Source organism: Rhinolophus sinicus, chromosome 7 (assembly GCF_057876585.1).
Source record: "Rhinolophus sinicus isolate RSI-liver-muscle chromosome 7, RSI-T2T, whole genome shotgun sequence".
In the NCBI taxonomy this organism is placed as follows: Eukaryota; Metazoa; Chordata; class Mammalia; order Chiroptera; family Rhinolophidae; genus Rhinolophus; species Rhinolophus sinicus.
Genome location: NC_142507.1, coordinates 9,035,975 through 9,053,437, shown reverse-complemented (window position 1 = coordinate 9,053,437; position 17,463 = coordinate 9,035,975). Strand labels below are relative to the sequence as shown.

Genomic DNA, 17,463 nt, shown 5'->3' with positions numbered 1-17,463 from the left:
AAGAACTGGTTTTGTATGTGAGAGTGAAAAACCAAAAGAAGGATTTGATAGTATGCAGCGGAGTTGCTTCTCACACCCCACCCCGCCCCAAATGAAAAGCATAATATGGGCTTAGGTCAGACATCAGCTTGTGTGTGGATGACTGAGTCTTTTCAAACCCCTCATCCAACAGCCGACAAATGGGAGCGGGGAGAATTGAACTCCCGGGTTCCTGGTATCCACAGGACCAGAATAATTAAAAATCAACAGAAGCCTCAGCAATGCTCACTGTTTGCATATGTGATGTTACGCAAATCGGCTGAGAGTACTTAAGCTCCACTCTCTTTTGTCCTGGGAGGGCCAACGGAACATTTGAGAGAAGAAAGGGCTCCTGGTCAACCAAGGGCCACCGGCCTTAGAGGAGATCTCGGGTGTTCAAAGAATAGGAGAAACTAGAGCTGTAGTCAGACATGGTTCTTCCTTTGGTGCAAATCAAAGGGTTTCCTTTCTAGTTTGCTGCATCCAGTAGTCTTCTGGGAAAGAGCTAGAAATAGAAGATGGGTGGATGAAAATCATGATATTCTTACCAACTTCTCAGTTCTTCCTTTGACACATGATCGCGCCTTTGGTTTCTAGGCTCAGAAACAACGTTGTGCTTTGTCCTTTTTCTGAAAGTAGACAATTATTCATGTTTCTAATAATGCTTATCACAGGACTTTTCCCTCCTGTTGAATTAAATAAGTTGATTCTGTCCTGAAAATGCATATTATCGTGTTTTCCCATGTTATTTTCTATTGCTGATCAGAAGTTGTTTTTTGTTTTTGTTTTAACGTGTTATATCCCACTAAGGAGACAAAGTAGTACTATACCGTTAAGAGCTTGTAACTCACTCACTTCCACCTGTCAGCATATATGTATGAAGGAAGGAAGGAGAGGTTAGAGGAGAGGGGAGAGAGGAAGTACTTCAATGCAAGGCACAGACGTTCCCATGTGTTTTTGTGGAGTGTTGAATGTCAGTGAAATAAAGCAGAGTATCACTGGGGAAGCCCAAGCTAAAAACTTTCTGCATATTTTAAGATTCAAGGCAAGTCAAGTTCACCTGAAGTAAACTTAGTCCAACCGCCTTTTATTGTTGTTATTATTATTATTATTATTGAGATATAATTGACTTGTCACATTGTATTAGTTTCAGGTATATGACATCATGATTTGATACATGTCTCTATTGTGAAACGATCACCACAGTAAGTTTGGTTAAAATCCATCACCTTACATAGTTATGATTTTTTTAGGGGGATGAGAATTTTTAAGATCTACTCTCTTAGCCACTTCCAAACATATAACACAGTATTATCAACTATAGTGACCCTGCTGGACATGACATCCCCAGGAATTATTTATTGTATAACTGGAAATTTGTACCCTTCGACCACCCTCACCCATTTCATGCCCACCCCCACCCAATCTCAGTTCCCCTCTTAACTATTGGTGAACTAGATGGTTCCATCCTAAGGCAAATAAGCTACAATTGGCTGGGTTTGGCATGCAGACCACTGCTTAGGTGAGAGAATGTGTTTGAAAGCGTTTAAAATATGAACATTAACTACCATGTTTCCTCGAAAGTAAGACCAGGTCTTATATTAATTTTTGCTCCAAAAGATGCCTTAGAGCATATTTTCAGGGATGTCTTATTTTTTAATATACAACAATCTACATTTATCCAAATACAGTCATGTCATCTTCTTCTGGAACATCATCAGAACGTACTAAATGTGTCCATCTGGCTGACGATCTTAACTGGGGCTTATTTTTGGGGTAGGCCTTATTTTCGGGGAAACACGGAAGGTCTGTAATCGTATTTAAATGGGGGGGAGAGATAAACAGTTTGTGTTCTTTATTACCTCCCAGTGCCGGCCAAAGCCTCTTCCAGATGCACTTCCAGCCTTCCTTACACTTATTCCACTGTCCATTGTATAGGATGCTTCATGTGCAGGATCTAGTTGGATCCCTGACAATCCTCTGGGGCAAGTATGAGGTACCTCATTTTACAGATGCAGAAACTGAGGCCTGGAGAGCGGACTGGCTCATTCCTGTGGCCAGTGGGGGGGGGGGGGGGAGCCATGCATTCTAATTCTTTGTCCTGTGTTCTTTCTGCCACAAAACGCCCATTATCTCCAAAGGAAATAAAATCGAAGAGTTGGTAAATTGAGGCAAGCCTCCAGCTGCCTTATTTCCTCTCACCAACAGAAATCAATGCAACCAACTTTTATTACAAGTTTTAGGGCCCTGTTCTTAACCCCATGTCATCCATAAATGTCTGTATCCACATGAAGAATTAAAATCATTACTAAGGAATTCAAAAGGGAAGAAAAGTTTTATCCAGAAAGAATGTCTCTTTCCAGTAACTAAATGCGGGGAACCTAGAGTGATATATTTTTCAAAGCCTTCTCATTTGAATTTTTTGTTTCTTAAGCAACAAAATTGTATTTTGGCAGTTCGACCAAAATAACAGGACCAGTTGTGACTTGTCCTGGGTTTGGTTTGCAGACATGACTGGAATTAGCAAAATGTTTTAGTTTAGAAAAGAGAATCACCAAATGTTAGAGGTGAAAGGAACCTTGGAGATGATATAATCCAGCTCACCAAGGGAGTTGACCAGTATCACGAAGATAATTGTTAGGAATTTCTGCCTCATTTGCCATGTACAAACATAAGTCTATTTGCTAGAGCTGAGAGAAAGCCAGTTTTGGAGGCCAGCCATTGGAGGTGAAATGATCAAAAACCTAACTTGTGCATAGTTATAATAAACAAAGCAATACCTAAATGCCGTAAGGGTTTACTGTACTAAAGCAAATTTCCATGTTTAGAAGTTTATCCTGTAGCTTTGAGCAAAATTGCACATTTGTTATATTTATTGTGTTAAAAAAAAAAAACTACAATAAGACAATAAACTTGCATTTGGCTTATTGCATCACACATCATCCTTGGTATATATTGAATATTCTGTCTAGAGGGTTATCTTTCTGGGAGAACGCCAAGCTTCACAAGACAGTTAAAATAAGCCATTTATTTACATTGAGAGCAAATGGGTTTTGACAGCTTGAATTTGAACATGAGACAGAAAGTAACACACTTCCATACCTTATGGCTTCTTGAACATGAATGTAGGGTCCCTAAGGACTTGAGTTTTTCTTTAGTAACTCTTTCCTCAAGGACGTGCTCCAAAGTTAACACCTAAGTTTTCAGGTGTTAAAAATAGCCATATTTGTTAAGCTGCCATCAACTGGACCATAGACTGCATTCATAATGCAATGTTTCATTATTTCCCCAAATGAGCTACCAAAGTAAAATGACCAACAATCTATCTGTCATTGAAGAATCATGGAAAACTGAAGGTCTGCCTTGGACGTTCCACTTCATTCTTTGTCCAGAAGGCTGGAAGATAATAGAACGGTTCCATTTGTATTTCTGCTTTTCTCCTTGCTCTTCGATGGATCAGTAAAATGCATCCAAAATAGGCAGGTGAACAGATAAGAAGATATGGAAAAATCTAGAATATGGTTATCAATGCAAGAATGATGGCAACAATCCCAGTACTTAAAATGCCCACAGGTATGTTAGCTACAGTGTGGCCTCCTAGAAAATAGAGAGGGATGTAATTCCTTACAGTAAGAGCTTAAGAGAGGATGGGATCTGACCAATGCTTCCTAAGGAATATTTTAGTGACAGAATATTGTAAATGTCACTGACCTTGCCATTGACCTCTGTGGGTAGAGATTCACAGTGAGCATTCCCAACTTGCCCTTAATCAACCCTCTGAATCCATTATCCATGGGTTTACCTAAACCTTCTTGAGGGGATTTCTAACTTTAGCTTTCACAATCTCTTAGAGTAGGTGAAGAGAACCTTCATTGTGATTCATTGATCCACATTTTTAAAGGAAATTTTGAAGTGTACTCAAGTCAAAAGTACTTTGCTTTAAGGAAAAAAAAAAATGAAACAACTAGTAATTAAATGCTGTCCTTTAAGTTAAGGAACCATAGATCTTTATTTAATATCTGCAACACATTCTGAAATACATTATACCATGGTTTTACTTTATAGCAATTTAAGAAGAAAGGAGAACTGGAAGGAAAAACAATGAAAGGTATAAAGGAGGCCTAAGAGGAGAAGAGAGAAAGGGTAAGAAGAATAACCCAGAAACAGAGAAACTCAGGATAAAGAGGAGAAGGAGAAAGAACAAGAGAGAAGGTGTTCAGAAGTCCTGATGTCAGTTAGAGATAAACTAATTTTTCATAGCCTGATGTTTACAGAACTGTGTGGCCTGAAGATGTTTCATCATTGTATTTTGAAATGTGTACTTGATGCTGAATCTTCGAATTAAAGTCCCTATCAGGATATTTTTCACAGTGCTACAAATAATAACTCAGACCAGTGACACCTGCCATGGTCACTGACAAAGGTCAGAAGAAGCCAGCCAGACCTAACGTAGGTAAGAGGTTTCAGGTTTCCTACTTCTCCAAGAATTGTGCCCTTCAGATGCACAGTGTTTACTGAGTAAAGAAGTGCTTCCTTCCACTGCCCTCCAACCTTAATCTTCATGTTTTGCCTTATTAACCTGGAACTCTGGGTTACGATGAGGAGATATGGACGTGGGCTGTCTATATCTTACCTGTTATACAGGTTTCCCACATACCTGTTCTTGACTTTCATCTTTCAAGACCAAAGTCCTGTTCATTTCAACCTCTCATAATAGAAGTACCTTTCATGTATTTAGCATGTCTGTGAGCCATGTAATGCTCACAACAACCATGAAATAATGGTGATTGTTGTCTTCATTCGACAGATTTGTCAACTCAGACACAGAGAGGTTAAGTAACTCCTCCAAGATCACACAGTACGCAATAAAGTCAGACTCAGAGCTCAGAATGTCTGACTCTAAAATCCAGTCACTTCACCCTCGTCTTCCTTCATATTGAATCCTTTCCCTTCTATCCACATCTGACATCAGGCCGCTATTCTCCGCCTGAAATGTCTGCCCTACACCAGGATCACCATGGACAGTCTTCAAGCTCTTCTTTACGAAACCTCCCTTGGTTGACTATAGGTGGCACATCACCTTCCTTCCCCGTGTGAGGCTGGCCAGAGGTCCCCACATCCCAGGATGCAGGCTCCCCGGACTCAGTCCCGCCATCGGTGCTTACGGCAGAAATAGTATTTGTTCTGTAAGAAGCACTGTTGTAACTGAGCGCCATGTTATCTCTCCACGCGTGGGTCTGCATTCGTGTTTTTAGAGGTAGAATAAAACTTCTAGACATCATGGATTCCTTCTCGCTTATGTAGCATGTATGGTGATTCACTTATGGAAACACAAACCAGGTGGTTACAAGAGGAAACCTACCCATAACTAGGAGTAGAGATGACGACTCCCCTGCAACTACTCCAGGTGGTGGTGCCTCCTACAAATGTGCCTGCGACCAACGGGTGAGGAGGGGAAGCATGGATCCTTTGCCAATTGCTTAGGCCCCAGGCTTCTAAGTGCAACTACATTAGGCTTCTAAGTGCAACGAACTTGTAAAAAGTGAATGTCTTTGTATGCGTTGGGGACTTTGGGGTTGTCAAGTTTCCTTCCTGGAACATCTGTGAGCCATCCTTTAAAGGACAGTGAATCCATATGTCTCCAAGCAACCAAGAGGGTTTGCTCACTCGGGCTTTCTTCTCTTTTCCAGATCTTGGCCATCGTGTCCATCCTGTTCATCGTGCTGTCCACCATCGCCCTGTCTCTCAACACCCTCCCGGAGCTGCAGGAAACGGATGAGTTCGGGCAAGCCAACGACAACCCCCAGCTGGCACACGTGGAGGCCGTGTGCATCGCGTGGTTTACCATGGAGTACCTTCTCCGCTTCCTGTCCTCACCAAACAAATGGAAGTTCTTCAAAGGCCCGCTCAACGTCATCGACTTGCTGGCCATCCTGCCCTATTACGTCACCATCTTCCTCACCGAGTCCAACAAGAGCGTGCTGCAGTTCCAGAACGTGCGGCGCGTGGTCCAGATCTTCCGCATCATGAGGATTCTCCGCATCCTGAAGCTCGCCAGGCACTCCACGGGCCTGCAGTCTCTGGGGTTCACCCTCCGGCGCAGTTACAACGAGCTGGGCTTGTTGATACTGTTTTTGGCCATGGGCATCATGATATTTTCCAGCCTGGTGTTTTTTGCCGAGAAGGACGAGGACGCTACGAAGTTCACCAGCATCCCGGCCTCGTTTTGGTGGGCCACCATCACCATGACCACAGTAGGCTACGGGGACATCTACCCCAAGACGCTGCTCGGGAAAATCGTGGGAGGCCTCTGCTGCATCGCCGGGGTTCTCGTGATTGCCCTGCCCATCCCCATCATCGTGAATAACTTTTCTGAGTTTTACAAGGAGCAGAAACGCCAGGAGAAGGCGATTAAAAGGCGAGAGGCTCTTGAGAGGGCCAAAAGGAACGGAAGCATCGTTTCCATGAACCTGAAAGACGCCTTCGCTCGCAGTATGGAGCTGATCGACGTGGCTGTGGAGAAGGCAGGAGAGCCCGCCAACACCAAGGACTCCGCGGACGACAGTCACCTGTCGCCCAGCCGGTGGAAGTGGGCCCGGAAGGCGCTGTCCGAGACGAGCTCCAACAAGTCTTACGAGAACAAGTACCAGGAGGTCAGCCAGAAGGACTCCCACGAGCAGCTCAACAACACGTCCTCGTCCAGCCCGCAGCACCTGAGCGCGCAGAAACTCGAGAGGCTGTACAACGAGATCACCAAGGCGCAGCCGCGCGCGCACGCCAACCCGGCCGGCCCGGAGCCGCCGGAGCCGCCCTCCGCCTGCGAAGAAGAGATCGAAATGGAGGAAATGGTGTGCCCGCAGCAGCAGCTGGCCGCGGGGCACACCGAGGGCATCGTGGACATGAAAAGCACGTCCAGCATTGACAGCTTCACCAGCTGCGCCACCGACTTCACCGAGACGGACCGGTCGCCCCTGCCGCCCCCCTCCGCGTCTCACTTGCAGATGAAGTTCCCACCGGATCTCACCGGGACAGAGGAGCATCCAAGAGCCAGGGGCCCCCCTTTCCTAACGCTCACCAGAGAGAAAGGGCCTGTGGCCCGGGAGGCCCCCCTGGAATACGCTCCCGCCGATGGAACTGGGAACCGCGACTCCAGCGGGTCCCAGAGTGGGTTCCACGGCCCGGCGCAGTCCGAGGGCACCTCCGAGAGCCCCAAGAGCTCGCTGAAGGGCAGCAACCCGCTGAAATCCAGGTCGCTCAAAGTGAACTTCAAGGAAAACAGGGGCAGCGCCCCGCAGACGCCGCCCAGCACGGCCAGGCCGCTGCCGGTCACCTCCGCGGACTTTTCGCTCGCCACCCCGCCGCCGCTCATCAGTACCATCCTGCTGGAAGAAAACCCCCCGCAGGGGGACAGACCCTTGCTGGGCGCGGAGGTTTCCACACCTTGTCAGGGACCTTCCAAAGGGCTGACCCCTCGGTTTCCCAAGCAGAAACTCTTTCCTTTCTCATCAAGAGAGAGGCGGAGCTTCACTGAGCTAGACACTGGCGAAGACTATGACTTCTTAGAGCTGCACGGGGCGAGGCAGGACACGCGGGCAGACTCCAGCCCAAATTGCGTGGCAGAGAAGTCTAGTGATGGAAGAGACCCTTTAAGAGAAGAAGGCTGTGTGGGCTCTTCCCCACCCCAGGACACAAGTCACAACTGTAGGCAAGACCCTTACCATGCTGTGGCCGAAGGGAAAAAGGACAGTAGTCAAGAAGGGTACAAGATGGAAAACCACTTGTTTGCCCCAGAAATTCATTCCAACCCAGGAGACACAGGTCACTGTCCCACACGTGAAACCAGCATGTGACTAGTTAGAAAAGCAATAATAATAATAAAATTAAAAAAAGAACTTGTTTCTTAAACATGCGGTTAATAATGCCTGTGAACTAAAAAGTGGGAAGCTCCCTCCCCCGCCCCCCGCCCCCCAAAAAGTGCATAAAATGTTATTTTTGCATGGCATGAGCAGTTTCCTTTAAGGACTGTTTAAATAAAGAGTCAAGACTGCATTTTGTAACAAACAAACAAAAAATGACTGAAGAACAGTGAACAAATAAAGCAAGCTGTCAGGAAACAGTATTCGGCAATGTCTGACATTTTTTATCCTTTCATTTCAAATTGTAGGCAGATTTTCAACGTTTCGGTTACAACGAATTTTAGAATTTGTACATGAAAGGATGAAATGTCATTGCACGCATTCATAATTGCGAGGAGCAAGATGCTCTGAGCTGGCAAAATGCCTCCCTTTGTACATAATGAGGCCAGGGATGCAAAGGTCTCATGAACCCAGTGGAAACCTGTTTTCTAACACCCAGGTTCTTCCTTCACAGCTACTGCCTGGAGGAATTGCACAGACTTCTTGTTGCAAAATTGCAACCTCTTCCTAAACCATCTCACATATCTTGCTTTGGATTCTAAAGCTGTTCTAAGTACATTTGTTTCAAGGAATACAGTATTTTCTATTTATTTGTGGTAGAATTCCTAGGGCGCATTTTTCTTTTTGGCTTCTGCTTGGTTACGGCATTTGTGGTTTTACGTTACAAATCATGAAACTAGGCAAGGTTTAATGACCAGATATCCAAAAATTTGGAATTGAAGGTTGAAATGTTGCCAATCACGTATATATCATGCCACAGACCATTACAGAAATGCATTTTTGAAAAAATCTGAAAAATGTTTCAAGGGTTATAGCATACAGCTAAACTTTTGTTTTAGTGGCACTCCACATTTGGAAATGAGTTTTGGTGTTTTTGTTGTTTTGGTTCTTTTTTTATTGTATGTTGGTTATCGAAAGACGCCTGTATTTTCCACTTGTATCCGACATAACCCTATCTAAAGGTCTGAAGATAAAATACAGATAATGCATGCGGAAATGGGAATTCCAAAAAGTGACTTTTAACAAAGTAAAAGCAGAGCTATTTAATTGAGACTGCCACACCCCCTCATAGATAGAGTTCAGTTTGGAAATGAATTACCATAAAAAGCACCCAGATGTGGTAATGGATCTTGTGGTATTTCCCAATGTGGGGAGGGGACACTGCCATTTTGGGAGGGCCACAGATGCCAGCAGCACCCTCCAGTAATTGCAGCAACTGGAAACATCCCCTCACATTTGCAAGGTCAGGACTACCCTAGTTGCAACCACTTCCAGAATTTTCTACGGAAAACAGTGAAACCCAGAGAAGTTAGGGCACTCCGCTGGTGGTTGCCCTACTAGTAAGGTCTGTGCTAGAACCCAGGTCCTTTGAATCTACTTTGCTTCACAGGAAATCAAGGTGCTGGCTCCAGAGAGGCAACTATCAGTTGTGCGATCTGGGACGAGCCTCGAAAACCTCTCTGAGTCTCTGTTTGGCCCCAACAAAAACCAAGAGAAAGTTATTTCTCAGCTCCCTGAAGCCTTCAAATTAATATGAGTCCTTGGTCTCTCAGGAATGTCCAAGTTTTGCCTCAGCATAATGCGTTGTGTGTGTGTGTGAGTGTGTGTGTGTGTGTGTGTGTGTGTGTGTGTGTGTGTGTGTCCGGGAAATAGTAGGGAAAATTCTGGGCCAAATTCAAAGCACAACTTTTTATTTATAGAGAAGAAAATTCTAAATATTATGCTATCTTTTAAATAAATAAAAAATAACACTGGAAAAAGACAACCCAAATATTTAGAATCAAGTTAACTTAAGGAACAACATTTCTTTATTAACAGAATCTGGTCATTATATCTCAGATAAGAAAACAAGTCTTGATCTTAGTTGAAATTCAGGCAGCCCCAATGCTAAAAGTAATTTTAAATATCTCTTTTTCACCGTGCTTAGAATGTCTGAATGGTTTTCACATTTGTTTCAAAACATAACCGTTAAGAGTTTATGTTCATTATCGCTGATATTTACATTACTCATATATTTACATTGCTCATATTTATTTCAGTGTCTAAAACGAAATGTGGACCAGTTTTTGTAAATCTAGAGCATGTGAATTTTCTATATATAGTTTTTCAAGTCAAACAGGTATATCTGCTGTTAGATGAATAGCAAGTAAGTTATGAAAATCATTTTCTTTACATCATGGTCTCATGAAGCAATTATTTTCTAATGTCTCCATATCGTTGAATCTCAATTTTTTTTAATTGATCTATCTGTACAAGTGGACTTTTCTTATTGCGCTGACAATTCACTAATGCCCACCTTTCATTATGTCCATTAGGCTTTCTTCTGAGAACCCTGCTCCAGAATGCTTAATATTAGAAATCTTAGACAATGAATCCTAGATATTCCCTTACGGAAGAGCGTTCTTCTTGAAAACTTTTGCCCCTTGAATATAAGTTTTAAAGAATTTTCAAGAATATCTGAATAGAAAGCTCAATCTTCAGTTTGTAGCCCATCTGAGCCAAAAATCTTCAGCTAGGAAAAAGAAAACTGCTCCTCTAAAAAACACTTTGACTTCAGTGTTTATAGAAAGGCAGTTAGGGACCTAAGGGCTCCCAGAATGCACGTGTGCAGGCTTCCTAAACCTGGTCAATGAATGTGAATGCCTGGAATGGTCTGGGAATGTACCAAGCACGGAGTTCTTTTAAAGTCTTATGTTTTCCATTAACAATTCATGTAAAAGCTGCATTTTGCTCCATAGCATAGGTTTCAGCATAAAAGAAATGTTTTTATATTACTTATCAACTAGTAAAATTGATACTCTTATGACGTCAAATACCTCGTCTTTTGCCCCCTGGAAAATGTATCCCCAGTTTGAGAAGCACTGTATGAATGGCAGGAACAATTCCCTGAAGGGCACTGAAGGTTTCTGATGTTGGGAGGGCGTACTCATTGGTACTTACATCGGTGACCAGGGACACATGTGAATGAGTAAAGACTGAATGAACTAAAAAAAAAAAAAAAAAAAAGACTGAATGAACTCAAAATGATGGTGAATTGGATTAGTCTAGCTATTTTAACAATCAGTGCAAACTGCCACAAGATTGTTTTCGCTCAAAGATTGAGATCAATCATAAAAGGGTGAAATGGGTGCGTGGCTAAGTGTCTTGGGTTGGATTACAAAGAGTGGCCTGTGATTCCCTGGCATCGAACTCATTAGTCTTTAAACGTTTTCACTAAAAATTTGTCCACTTTGGCACAAACAACTCTTCCGAAGCAACCATTTGGGTCAAGCACCACCCTGATACCATGTTTCCCCGAAAATAAGACCTACCTGGACAATCAGCTCTAATGCGTCTTTTGGAGCAAAAATTAATATAAGACCGGATCTTATATTACATTATATTACATAAGACCCGGTCTTATATTATTGTAAAACAAGACTAGGTCTTATAATTTTTTGCTCCAAAAAAAGCATTAGAGCTGATTGTCTGGCGAGGTCTTATTTTGGGGGAAACACGGTATGACTAGGTTTGGTAACACAGAGAATATGGGCCAAGTTCATTTCCACTAATTCCCTTGCAAAACAGTCTCACTCTCAAGTAGACACAGCCTGAGGAAAGTCAATAATTCAACTATTTTCTCTTGGAATTTGAATAGAAAAAATAAAAGCGCCTTATGTATGTGGAGTACTTTATAGTCTCTTGTTGCACTTACTACTGAAAACAGCCGTCTGAACTAGATTATTTATCAGTGAGAACCAGAGAGGTTTTGGTATCTGTTTTGTTCACGTTCACAAAGGTCACTGACAAATAGTGGAACCTGGCCTCATCTATGTCATCTGACTTCAAGTCTGGCATTCCAATATACCACAGTGTGTTTAGTTAGGGTTTGGTTTTGTTTTTTCTGTTAATATCTGAAATTTCATAAATAAAACTGGAGGGGCATTTATCGTCAAGCAGTTTGTTTAAAGCAGCAGTGGATCAGACCAAATGGTAATGGCTGAAGAGGAATGCATCTTTAGCACATACGTGTTTGCCGATTTAGATTTCTGGTCATAAGATACACATCCATGGGTTAAGGAGAAGAATTTGTAACTCCTGATGTGACGCGACACACACATGAGGCAGAGGGCTGAAGGGAGCCGCTGGATTTTCTGAAACAAAAACAAGTAGACTACGCTCAAGTCAAAATATTGTGTAATTGAATTTCGTTGTCATTTTGCTGTTCATTCATTCAGTAAATAGGAGGTGAGCACCCCTATATTCTATAGAAAGCACTAAGCTTGGTGCTAGGGTACAAACCCAGTGTCATGGACCTTACTGCCTGGCCCACTTAAAACCAGCCTAAGGATCAGTTCCGGTTACTGAAAGATGTCTCTTCTGAGTATAGAAAAATCATTCAATTATCAAGCCAGGGAAGCATATGACAGGAATAAGTGAAATGCTTTTCCAACGGGCTATTTTCCTAAGAAAAGGATGGATGGTATATAAGGAACTCTGATCCATAAATATTTTTGAAACACAGTTTAGATTTATGTTTGAGATCACAAATTGTTAGTCTGATTGAGTGAGGTTATGTGTTGTCTTTCGTTATTATCTGATAAATTGAAATTTTTTTCAATTAAGATATGTTGCTTGTCAAATAGCTGGTAATAGTCTATAAGTAATAACTAGAGCGAAATTTAATACCAGTGAAAATTTATAACAAACTTTATATTTTAATAGTGTGTTGATGGTTATGTGGTTAAAAACAATGCATTTTAATGGTTTTTTTTCTTACTTTCTGTTGTCCATAGGCAACATTTTAGCAATGGATCACTAATTTCTGTTTAATCCTCTGAATTTCTAAATGGAAGATATTTAAAATTCGGTATCCAAAATTTATTTAGCTTAACTCAAAGGATTTATTCACTAGGTCCGTGTGAATTTGAAAATATATTGGTTAGTTTTCCATTTCCATGGTCCTCACCCAAGTAGAACTGGAAGAGAGAGAGAGAAGGGAGGGAAGGAGGGAGAGAGGGAGGAAGGGAGGAAGGGAGGAAGACTCTACAAAATCTAAGAAAAACAAAAAAAAATGGGAACATTCTAAGGTCCATCATTAATAAGAAAGAGGAAAGATCCCACCTCCAGAATCTTGGTGAACATTTTATATTATTAAAGTTAGTGCTTATTGTAATATAATGCTATCTTTTAGTGGTTTCAGTAACCATTTCAACTACTTGCCTTTTGAAAACAGTCTGACTTAATTGCATAAATCTTTGTTTACCATTGTCATTAATGCATAATCTCTTCCTTATTAAGTCTAAAAGGGTTTTAACCTTTAAATATACATATAAATAAGGGGGGGATCTCTTTAATAATAAGACAATCCAGGGGCAGCAAAGGATATAAATACCAAAAAAAAGGGAAGAAAGACTAAAAAATATGTAAGTAAATTAAACATGTTGTTAAGCAGATAAATATTAGGTATATGTATCTACTCGTTTAACATTTAGACTAAATACTTTTTATTGACATGAAATTTACAGTTGAGACCACAATTCCAACTTTAATTTCTTTCCTGAAGAAATTATTTTTTATCATCTAACAAATACTTCAAGATTGCTGTGATAAAATATTTCATTCAACAAACATTTACTGTCTACCAAGTGCCAGAAATTAATTTATGTACAGTTCATTTCCTCAATTTTACATTCTAGCAGAAGTAATTAATTTCATAATAAAAGAGATTATATTACAAAGTAAAATGCAATTCTACAGAGTGAGCTGGAAATAGTATGACACTATTTTTAAGTTTGTTGTCTGAGAATTTCTATAATCCACTATTTTTCATCCTCAGACACAAGTGATTTATTTTCATTCCTAATTTAGAATCTGAATGACTACCACATAAGCTTGCTAAACATCCATGCTTAAAATTACAGTAGCTGTCTAGAATCTAGTGAACATTTATTTCAATGTAGAGATTGCCCACTTCAGCCAAAGGAAATATTCTAGCAAAAATGATGTTGAAAATAATCGTTTTTATATTCCTATAACTGTTTTTGTTTGATTTTTTTAAAATCCTAGCCTGTATGCTGTGACAAGCCGTCATAACCTACTGTTCTGATGAACGCTTAATGCCAATCTGAGCGATGTAGTTTGTCTCCCATCCACCGTGGGCAATGCAGGCAAACGATGTGGCCGAGTAGTGTGGCTTTTCGTTATTTTTGCTCTCTTTCAAACAAAAGGATTTGAGATGGCACACAGGACAATAAGAATAGACTTTCAAAATCAAGACTCAGGGAAACAGACACAGAATAGTGGCAACAATCAAGAGGCCAACGCCCAGATTCAGAATGTCAGGAGCCCCCGCCATCCCGCTTTTTATGACCATGTTGAGGACCCTCTAGTGGTCAGTCTGAGAGAAAGTGGAATTCTTTATTTGCAGGAATCGGAAACAAGAACTTAAAAGTTCTCTACCATTTTCCACCTTCCGTCATGAGGACATGGAGCCAGAATCACAAGTGCATCCTAGACATTGTTTCCAGTGGTCATTTCTCAGTTTTCTTTTTCTTACTCCAAAATATATGATAAAACTGTTGCTACCCTCTGTGTAGCAATTTTCAGAATATTCTTACCTGCTGATTCCATCAAAACAAAATCACAAGTTTAGCTCAGTATTTAACAGTCCCCTAGTCTGTACTCTAGAAACACGGTATATGTTACTTTCTACTATTAGCAGAAAGCTAGAAGAAAACTCAAAATACTGATTTTTTTTTCTTTTAAGAATCACAGACCTGTTGAAAACAAAGCTATTGGGGTGATTAACTCCAAAACCCATAGTCTCCAGTCTACCTGACGATTACAAGTAGAACCTGAAATGTCCCTGAATTGACCCTGGTGGAAAAAAAAAGAAAAAGACGGTCGCTAACCTCCCAAGAGACATCTGTGGGTGCTGGCCAGAAATTCTATTACAGCCCGGTTTCTGCCATCTTTAAACCAAGATGCTGCTTCTTACATTCATAGTTACAGCATGAGTTAGGCTCTGATTTTAACCTGCAAATTATACTTATGTCATAATGTTTAATTGAAATTAGGAGGATTTTTGTAAAGAAAACAGATATACAGAAAGTAATATGTACTAATATTACCTAAATTACTTATCCAACAAAATACTACTGCCAGAATTAACAAACATGTATATACTATTAAAATCTCATTAAAAAACTGGCAAGCTCCTCCTACAAAGCCAAAGAAAGCAAGAAAGAAAGAAAGGAGAGAGAGAGAAAGAGAGAGAGAGAGAGAGAGAGAGAGAGAGAGAGAGAGAGAGAGAAAAGAAAGAAAGAAAAACCTGCAAGTTATAAAACACTAGATTTGTCATACAATAGCCAAGTTTCAAACTTATGCAATTTTAAAGAGGTATGATATTAAACCATTAAAAATTCAATAGTGAATGTATTAAAAAGGTTTATTAAGCAAATATAAGGTACCATTAGCACATTGAGGTATTTTTAATAACCTTACATTTAACTGCATAATGACTGCTCTTCCCACCTTGCCTTCAATCTGAAAGTGTTTCTGTTATATATTGTTGCTCCTGTGTCTGCTTGCTTTGCTTTGTTTGAAGAAGTGAGGATAAGTGGGCAAACGTGTTTATAGAGCAAAATCATTAGATAACTTATTAACGTTACCTACTGTGCCGTGGGTACCATGGAAACCATTTGTGGAAGTGACCTTACCTTCTCACTCCTTTCCACCTTCTTTTCAAGTTTCGCCATCCTGGTTTGGAAACAGATGCTGTAGATCAAATCTCAGCTCCTACCCACCCCTATTTTTCCTTCCTCTCCTGTCTGCAGTAGCCACCATCAATCCTGTCCGAGGGTCTGCTTGATTCCAGTGCTTCAGGTATCAAAGCAAGGACACGAGCAAGTGAACCATCAGTAATATTCAATGGTAACAAACATTTTGATCAAGTAAAACTGCTGTTACCCTAGTAATTTTTATACGGTTCTTGGCCAAAACTGTAATAGCGATTTAAATAAAACTTGAGCAAAAGGTATGCGGGGTGGAGAGGCCATATTGAAAAATTATACTTTGTTGTACATACAATTAGAAATAATTCGTACCTGGATTAGGATTTTTTTTTTTTTTACATTCTTTCAAGTAAAAATATCTTTAGGTGGTCATTTGAAATTAATTTTCTCGTTTTACTATAAATGAGTGTTTTTTTAAAAGACTCTTCTAAATGAAATGAGGTGATACATAGTAAAGCACCTAGCATAATACTTGGCAAATAAGAAGTATTTTTTTCTTTTTAAAAGTATTCCAAAAGAAATCATTCAACTCATATTTGTGAGCTAATTATTTAGTCTTCTAAAATTTTTCTGTGGCTTCCCAAACAGTCAAAATTCTAAATGTGTGTGTGAGTATAAATGTAGGTGTTCACTCACTGTTACCTTAAAATAGAGAGCATTGTATTTGATAAATTATATGTATATGTATCTTCACCTCATGTGGCTTTAAAAAGAGACTGACATTATTCGGACAGATAACACGCTATAAAAACTCAAGCAATGCAGGGGTTTTTTGTTTGTTTGTTTACCTAATGTTTATATAGAAAAATGCTTATATATTTTTAATGTTTAATAAACAAATGTCTATTTCTTCTAGCAAAACATCAGCTTCCTACAATTAGTAAGATTTTAGATGTGTTATCTATTTGGAGAGTCTTTTACGCCATCCTTATTACCACAAAATTAAACATACTTAGTCATTATGTCAATATTCAACATACTGTTCCAACTTTATGTTTTAAATATTTGTACCGTGTTTCCCCAAAAATAAGACCTAGTTGGACAATCAGCTCTAATGCGTCTTTTGGAGCAAAAATTAATACAAGACCTGGTCTTATTTTATTATAATATAAGACTGGGTCTTTAATATAACATAATATAATATAATATAATATAATATAATATAATATAATATAATATAATATAATATAATATAATATAATATAATAATATAATACAATACCAGGTCTTATATTAATTTTTGCTCCAAAGGACACATTAGAGCTGTTTGTGCAGCGGTTCGGTCTTATTTTCGGGGAAACAGAATAAACCTAAGGATATATTTCATAAAGCAATTCACAACCAAATTTGGTTCCAGATTTCCCATAATTGGCTATTTGCCAGAATAAACTATAAAATGAGGATAAAAGCTTTCAGTGTAAAAAAAAAAATTATCAAATTTTGTTTTTGCAATCTAAAGTATAGACTGTCATCAACCTTTGGCAGAGACTTTTTGTTTTACTTGTTTTTAACGTTAAAATCTTGTTGACTAAGAAAGGTAGAGGAGGAAGCTCATTTTCTATTTCAAGTTGTTTAAAATACCAGGTCACAAATTTAGACAGTGCCCTTATTGCCTATGGGAGCGTCTGAGCTGGGTGATGACCAAGAACTCTGTGTAATGCAGCACACAGTAGGCTCTTTACACTGATTGAATGCAGCTCCTCCAAGCAGAACAGGGTGTCACTGAGGAACCAGGGGATGCAACTAACTCTAAT

At 40.1% G+C, this 17,463-nt stretch overlaps 1 protein-coding gene across 3 annotated transcripts in view; it reads left to right on the top strand.

Moving 5' to 3' along the window:
• Positions 1-16,810, top strand: part of KCNB2 (potassium voltage-gated channel subfamily B member 2) — a 352,558-nt gene extending 335,748 nt beyond the window's left edge. For all 3 annotated transcript variants that reach the window (XM_019725972.3, XM_019725979.3, XM_088799370.1), the window contains one exon: positions 5,709-16,810. In XM_019725972.3, coding sequence (XP_019581531.3) covers positions 5,709-7,868 — 2,160 coding nt within the window. In that variant the 3' untranslated portion in view covers positions 7,869-16,810. The remainder of the gene's footprint in view (positions 1-5,708) is intronic.
• Positions 16,811-17,463: the final 653 nt, after the last annotated feature.